Here is a 7,919-nt window from a genome sequence, read left to right as displayed (position 1 = left end):
ATGGCTCACTGCAGTCAGTAATCTACCCTTCCGCACCGCACCGGGAACTAGCTAGCTCTGCCAGAGTCACCGCCCAGGTCCCCAGCACTATTTGGTGTCAGAGCGCTGCTCCACACCAGGGGTCTATCGCCTCTGGGAAGAGAATCTAAGTAGAGCAACGACTTTGCCAGGCTACAAAGTGCGTGCGTGCCCAAGGTGCTGGTGTCGGACACACCGGGCTCCTCCTGGCTTTCATAGGCACAAACTGAGTCCCAAAGCCCACAGCAGAACTCCGAAATGCTCGGTTCTAGCCCTCTCTTGTCGGGTAGGAGCTGTTTCCTCCACTGCCTGCCCTTGTGTGTCTTTCAAAAAAAAAAAAAGTACAGAAAGTGTCGAGTGGGACTGTCGGGGAGTGGACACCGGTCGGGAGAAGCAGAGGCCAAGCCAGCCCAGCTGCCAAAGTCCGCTGCCCGGGTCAGCAGAACTTTGTTTCTCAGTGCGCAGGCGCAGGCAGAGTTGGGGGGCAGGGGAGGGAGGGGAGGAATCGCGAGGCAAGGGGCGGGGGGGTAGGGGGTGGTGGATTAAAATAAGTAGGCGGCTCGGTGCTAAGGGATGAGTGAGACGTAGCTCGGCTTCTCCCCCAGCAAGTTCTCACCGGCTCGGGTTCAGACCCAGAAAGGGAGCCAGGAGCGAAGCTCACCCGACCCCGGCGGGCGGGACTCCGGGGCTGCGGAGCGCTCCTGCCTATCGGGTGCTTGGAGTCCTTGCGGCCAGAGACGCGTCAGGACTCCAGCTCGCCAGGGGTGCCAGTGGGTTCCCGTGTCTCTGGTTCCTCGAGTCCAGCACAGCCAGCCTCAGAGACGCGCTCTGACGCGGGGAACCTCGGCGGAACAAGGTAACTGCAGCCCTAGGGGCGCCTGGGCTCGGTGAGGCGAATGCGGGCAAGACTCCTGGTTCCTTGGTGTAGCTAGTGCCTCCTCTTTTCAGTGTCCCCAAAGGAAGTTCTTCTTTCCAAACGGAGGCTGCAGGATCTTTGTGAAAGTGAGAGCAGTTCCAGCACAGGATTGATGGGGATGCTCGTTCAAGGACTTCTGACTCTGTGTCCTTGTTGGCCTCTGACCTCGGTGGAAAGATGGGGACAGAGGGGTCTGGACCATTGAAACCAGACGTTTTATTGGTTAGGCAGAATGCCGGTAAGGTGTCCACAGATTTTTGTAAGGCAGTCTGCGAGCACCCTTTAAGAAACCAGAGCAACTCCAGAGTGCACAAACTTTTGCAGGGTGCTAATTCAGACTGGCCTGCCTTAGCTGAGTAAAAGCGGGGAGAGTGTGGATGGTCGTAATCCAAGCCTACAGCACCCGGACAGGTGCATTGCCCCAATCCTGTTGCACTTTAATGCGAGTTCCTCTTTTGCGGAGTTGTTCTCCAGACAGGAAGCCCTCAACCCCCAGGGCCACAAGGCTGCTGCTGCCTGTCTGAAGCTTGCCTGCGCACTTGGGCTCTGTGGTTGGGATGATCTCTATTGGAGGGTTTCTGTCTGTCCTTAGGCCTGCAGCTCTTAACCTTCAACTGTCTCTGGTGTAGGAAAACATGCTGGGGGCACAAACGAACATTGCTTTGTAACTTGAGACCCGAACACCCGAGAAGCGGAACTATTATGGAGCTGCTGATGTCTCTAGGGTGGAGATTTTTTTTTTTTTTTTTGATAGTCGCCTAACCCAGGTTTAAGTGGGAAAGATGGGAACCCGAAAAGAGAGAAATTGAGGGCGGCTGTTTGCTGAACGAATCCTACGTTCCATCAGCAGCCCTGATAAGAATAAAATTTCGCCCGCGCAGTCCTTTCTCAGCAGCCCCACCACAAGCCGGGTGGGCTCCGGAACAGAGTTTAGCTGCAAGGGTTTCTTTGTCGCAAAACTCCAATGAATTCCATCTAGGATGGGACCTGCGAGTTGGCTCTTTGAAGAGAACCACGTGCAGAGCTATTCTAGTTTCACAGCCTCCCAGGGAAGAAGTGGGTTGGCTGATAGGGATGGGGGAACCAGCGACAGACAACTGGTGGGTAGATGGTCTATCCCAGGCTCTCTCGAAAGCAATTGCGGTTTCATTAAGATTGGGAAGCCTACTCCTGGGGACACAGCGGGCATCCTAGCCTAGCAGAATGGCGAACGAAAGTGGGTTCGTTCGATCTCGTTGGTTGGAAAAAAGCAGCCAAAGTATCCGGGGCTGGTCAGTCCTCTGAACCTGGACCTCAAAGCCTGTCATCATTCAACTGGGGATTCCGTGTCAAGGATGATTTGGGGGGGCGGGGGGGGGGGGCTGGGGCTGCCGCTGGGCTTCTTCAGGCACAAGCTCGTGGGGTTCGCTCTGCCCTCATTAATGCAAGCAGTTAACTCGCTCACGCTCAATTAGCCCCGAATAAACCACTTTAATAGGCTGCACACTTCATTAATGCCCTGCACAGGGCTGGCAGCAGACGCGGGATTGGCGTTCCACTGTAAGAGGGACCTGAATGACCGCGCTGAGCAGGGACCCCTGCTCTGAGGCTCCAATTGAGTTCACTGCAGCAGCGAGTCGGGGACACTGACTAGTGCTCCCCAAATCTCCAGGCCTGAGCTCCACGTGGAGAGGATGTTGGGGCTTAGAATAGGTGGTCTCAGTGGGGTTAGGAGAGGAAAAGCTAAGGTCGGGGTCCGGGAGGGAGTGAGGGGGGGTGGGGAGCGGTAGAGCTGGAGAGGCCCGGTGTCTGCTCATCTTTTCAGGCCGCAGGCAGAGGCATATCTGCAGCTGTGTTTTCCCCTTAACTGATCGCTTGAAACCAGGTCTTGCAGTCAGTCCATTTGTAGTACTGATATTAAGAGCTACGTTTCGAACGAAATTTGTCCGCGGGAAGGAGTCGGTGGCTTGACCCCTGGAATCCCAAGCCTCAGAAAGCTACAGAAAGTAAACTGCTGGGTCCGCTGAGAAAAATAAACGGAGTGTTGGAGGAAATAAGATTAGGCAGACAGACTGCAAGTACCACTCCTCCAAGACCCCAAGGCCTCTCCAGGCTTTTTTTTTTTTGGCTCCTCAAAGGAAAAGTCAGGCGAAAAGTTTGTGGGTTCTATCAAACCCGAGCAGTTCACATCACAGCCCTCCGGCCACCATCACTCCTTGACTTCCTATAGGCCTAGCAGGAGAGAAGCCAGTGTGGCTTCCCCTTTGCCCAGGCTGGCTCCAATAGAGCCTAATATAGGGATCTAATTTCCAGTGCTTGGAAGCCGGTGGCAAATCAAAGAGCATTTAGCTAGCCTAAGTCCTGTAGACCTTTGAAGTTGGCAGCTGCCTCCCTCCCCAATCCAAAGGGGTCCTCAGCTTCCTCTTCAGTCCCAGGGTACTTTGCTTTCTCCTGTCCCAGAACTTCGAGATGGCCCTCATTTGGCTGGCACAGGTTTTGTGAGCTGAGTCGAAGAGAAGGGCGGTGGTATGGCTATCCTTCTAGCTACTAACCTTAGGTTGGGTGGCAGCAGATTTGTGCTTTCCTTATCTGGCAGGCCAAATTAATGGCAGGCAAATTTCAGCAGGCTGCTCTTGCGTTTTGGGCACCCATCACCCGCAGCGATACATCTTTCTTTGGATCTAGCTGTACCACCTTCCTGCTAGCTGCTAAAGTGTCCTGGGTAAAGTGTCCTCCGGCTTCCCTGCCCCTCCCCCCCACACCCCCCCAAAAAAGTTCTGTGCCTCTCTGGATCAGCCAGGCATTTTTAGAGCCCCAGGCTAAGAAAGGAAATTGACTCCATCCTCTCTGCCTTGACTTTAGGGGTGAAGGTGTTTAGACCTGCAGAAGGGGGCAAGTCTGAGCTGTGAAGACAGAGGCCAAGAGGAAGCTGATATGTCCCAGAGGAGAGATGGGCCAAAGAGAAAGAAAGGCACAGGGTCAAGGAAGAAATCAGTAGCCAGAGACTGGCCCTGGGAAAGGGGAAGGACTTTACAAACACCCTTGAGCCTTGCCATTGGACCCCAAGCTCAGAGGCTTCCTATGGGTCCCTAGTATTTTTGGCTTTCCTATTTCCCCCTATATAGACCCAAATTAGAAATATCTGGGAGGGCAAGAGATGAAAGACATCTTTGCAGAGTCCCCCCAACCCCCAGCCCACACACACTTGCCCATGCATACTGAGGAGCTTGACCAGAGTAGCCAGAAGATGCCAGCTCTGGAGCGCCTGGTCACTTTGGTATGACACCAACCTTACTCCAGAGCCCTGGTCTTGCATTTGGGGAGTAAACAGAGCACAACATGTAAAGGCACTAGTGTTCCTACCTCCCCACACTGGCCTTGCCCGAGGTTCTCATAATACATAAGAAGACTGAACACCCAGAGAGAACACAGCTCACTTGGGGGAGGGCACATGAGCTCCCTCGATTGCAATTGCTTGGCAGAGCAAATGGACTGAACATGGGTGTCAGTACCTTTCTGGAAATGAGGGTCACCACCAAAGCTTAGGGAGTCAGTCTGCAAGCGCTTGCCAAGAGGACAGAGTCCGCAGGGCTCACCACTTGTAAGGGACATAGCAAATTTAGGTCCAAATGAGAGTTTTAAAGAGGTTGACATGATTCTTTTGGCTTCTGGAAACCAAAGCAATTACCCCCCCCCAACCTTAACATGGCAATAGCTGGATGGCACGCATATCCGAAGGCTTCTGCATTTTGTACAGGGTTGTCCCATAAAGCCCTGGCTATTTCCATTTTGTCTCTGGACCTTCTTGCTGACTCTGCTTCAGCACACGTGAGTCTGAGTGTGTAAGTGTGCTTCCCCGATCGGATTCTGTTGTTGTTACAGGACTGTGTCATTCTGTCTGTATGTCATGCCCGTGTTCCTGTTCACAGTTGCATCGTTCACAGTGGAGAGCAGGTGTTTTTTAAGTTGGTTGTATCTGTGTTTAAGGATTTGGTTTCCCATTGATTGCTCCGTCAACAATACGTGTCTCTGTCAGACACCATTTGGAGGGAGTTTGACCATCATGGAGGATTCTGGCTGGACAGCCCTTCTATATCTTAGGTTCTCATCTGCTTTGAGAGGGCAGTGGGGATCATGGGCGGGGTCTTCTAACCTCCTGCCTGCCCTAAGGTCAGGAGAGGGTATAACTGGACTGGAAGTCTGGAGGAAGGTGACCACTCTGAACATCTTTTTGGCTGTCTCCCCACCCTTCTTCCTGTCTTTGCAGATCAATCATTGAAATAATTGCAGCTACCAGCTACAGAAATGGGCAGCAAAACCTTGCCAGCACCGGTGCCCATCCACCCGTCCCTGCAGCTCACCAATTACTCTTTCCTTCAGGCAGTGAATGGCCTGCCCACAGTCCCTTCGGACCACCTGCCCAACCTGTATGGTTTCAGTGCCCTGCACGCTGTGCATCTACACCAATGGACGCTGGGCTACCCAGCCATGCACTTGCCACGTTCCTCTTTCTCTAAAGTGCCAGGTGCGGTGTCCAGCCTGATGGACGCTCGCTTCCAGCTGCCCGCTTTCCCCTGGTTTCCTCATGTCATCCACCCTAAGCCAGAGATCACCGCGGGAGGCAGCGGTGCGGCTCTGAAGACCAAGCCGCGCTTTGATTTCGCTAACCTGGCCTTGGCTGCCACACAAGAAGATCCCTCCAAGCTTGGCCGAGGGGAGGGCCCTGGCTCTCCCGCTGGTGGGCTGGGCGCCCTCCTGGATGTGACCAAGCTCTCCCCTGAAAAGAAGCCCACGAGGGGACGCCTGCCTTCCAAGACTAAGAAGGAATTCGTCTGCAAGTTCTGTGGCCGCCACTTCACCAAGTCCTATAACCTACTCATCCATGAGCGGACGCACACCGATGAGAGGCCTTACACCTGTGACATCTGCCACAAAGCCTTCCGGAGGCAAGACCACCTACGGGACCACAGGTGCGGCGCTATAGCATCGCGGGTGGCCCCAGGGGGATCTGTTTTCGCTGCTCTGGCCTGATCCCCCCACCCCCAGTCCCCAGCCTCCTCCCCCCTTGAAGGTTCCTAGGAGTCCCTAGTGGCTGTAAGCATTCCCATACCTCTGGGAATTCTCTAAAACCATGAATGAGCACCCCTGCTCCCTGTCCCCTCCCGCCCCCGCTCCAGGATAGGTTTTAGAACATGGGTGAAAGGAATAGGGCGATGAACAGGACCTAAGATCGGGGCTTCACAAGGTTGAATCTCCTTGACTCTCTTCTCAGTCCCCCGGAAACTGTCCAATAGGAGTTCCTGCAAAGCCGGCGAGCTTGGGGAAGGAGCTCTTGAAATAGGAACTCAGGACGTTTTAGTTTTACTTAATTTTATACACTTCTAGTTTTTAAGAATCTCTTGGGCTAGTGACTACTTCTCCGGCAGTGCAGATCTAGAAACTGACCCCAGGTCTGTTGACTGACCTCCAGTGTTGATTCAGCCTTTAGGAGGAGGTGCCTACTTATCACCCGCAGGAAGGCAGGTGGTCTATTTGTCTAACCTGTTTACGAAAGTAAAGTTCCTCTCCATCTCCTCACTCTTACCCACAGTCTCAGCCTGTTGCCCGATCTCTACGTTGCCCCCTTTGTCTGTCCCCACAAACACCTTAACCGCAGAGTGAGGGGTTACATACATAAACAACATTGCATTGTGTTATCTGTCTCTGTCCTTAGATACATTCACTCCAAAGAGAAGCCTTTCAAGTGTCAAGAGTGTGGAAAAGGATTCTGCCAGTCGCGGACTCTCGCTGTCCACAAGACACTACACTCACAAGTGAAGGAGCTCAAAACCTCCAAGATCAAATGCTAAGTAAACAGAGCCTGCGGGGCACCAGGACCCTGGGACGTGCTGCTGCCTTCTTTTTTTTTTTTTTTTTTCCCCAGAGGGACCCAAGCTGAAGGCGACTCTGCGGGCAGCGGGAGGGGCTTTCGGGATCTTGCTTCCACACCAACAAAGTCCCCTGGGTCCCCAGCGCTTGCGGCGCTCCAGAGCCTTGCCCGGGGGGCCATGACTCTTCCAGCCTGGGCGGCTCCCCCAGGACGCGGCTAAACTCTTGGCCAAAAGGCGGTACTCAACTCACGTGGCGGAAGGGAAACTGCATTAAAAAAAAAAAGAAAGAAAAAGAAAAAAAAAAAAAAAAAAAAGAACGAAAACTCCGCCGAGCCGCAGTGGCGCCTCTCCCAGAAGTATTACTTTTTCTATTGTTATTTTATACGTTTTCTTTATTTTTTTTTCCCCCTTTGACCATATAAGCTTGTAAAGTCTTGATCGCGGAGAGGAGGGGAAAGAAAAGATCTGCGCGCCCTGGCAATTTCCAGTCCCTCCTCCCTTCCCCATCCCCACATCGGGGAGCCTGCAAAAGTGTAATCCTTGTATCTGCTTCTGCCGTCCGGCCCCAGGGGCCGCTGGCTCCGCGCGCGAGCGAGTCCCGGGCGCTCAGGGTGCGCCGCTGACCTCCGGCTCCGGGCGCGGAAACCGGGCTGAGGACCAGGCGCCCCGGGCGAGCGGGGCCGGGCCTCGGCTCCCCTGCTCCATGGCGGCGAGCGCGCGCGCGAGCGAGCGGGCGGGCGAGCAAGCCGGCCAGGAGCCGGGCGTTGTATTGCGACTGGCACTTTATGCTGACCATCGGTAACGGACATTTATCACTGGAGTTTTTTTTTTTTTTAACTATTAAATAAACGGTTATTTTACAGGCATGACAGAATGGATACTTTCCTCTCGGGCCGCGAGGGGGAAAAGCTCTTTTATTTAGAGAGGAACAGAGTTCTCTGTTCAGTTTCCACCTGTCAACTTTTCTCACCTCGTCCTGTTAGGGTGACAGGGATGGGATGGCGGAGGAAGCCCTGCTCCGGAGGTGTTGCTCGACCTCTGTACTTATTTCCTTACTTTTGAGTGTCAGGCCTCCGGTCTCCTAACTCCTCAAATCCGAAAAGCTGTGCGTTGCCCAGGACAGAGTCTGCTGCCCT

General features: G+C 53.9%; 1 protein-coding gene across 1 annotated transcript; it reads left to right on the top strand.

Moving 5' to 3' along the window:
• The first annotated feature begins 607 nt into the window (after positions 1-607).
• Osr1 (odd-skipped related transcription factor 1) lies at positions 608-7,621 on the top strand. The gene is made up of 3 exons (XM_052745931.1): positions 608-874; positions 5,181-5,883; positions 6,627-7,621. The coding sequence occupies exons 2-3, from the start codon at positions 5,219-5,221 to the stop codon at positions 6,760-6,762; spliced, it is 801 nt and encodes a 266-aa protein (XP_052601891.1). The 5' UTR covers positions 608-874; positions 5,181-5,218; the 3' UTR covers positions 6,763-7,621.
• Positions 7,622-7,919: the final 298 nt, after the last annotated feature.

The sequence above is a fragment of the Peromyscus californicus genome, unplaced genomic scaffold, assembly GCF_007827085.1.
Source record: "Peromyscus californicus insignis strain IS unplaced genomic scaffold, ASM782708v3 Scaffold_1__1_contigs__length_55948999, whole genome shotgun sequence".
NCBI lineage: Eukaryota > Metazoa > Chordata > Mammalia > Rodentia > Cricetidae > Peromyscus > Peromyscus californicus.
Note: the sequence above shows the minus strand (reverse complement) of the source record. Positions and strands in the feature narration are given on the sequence as shown.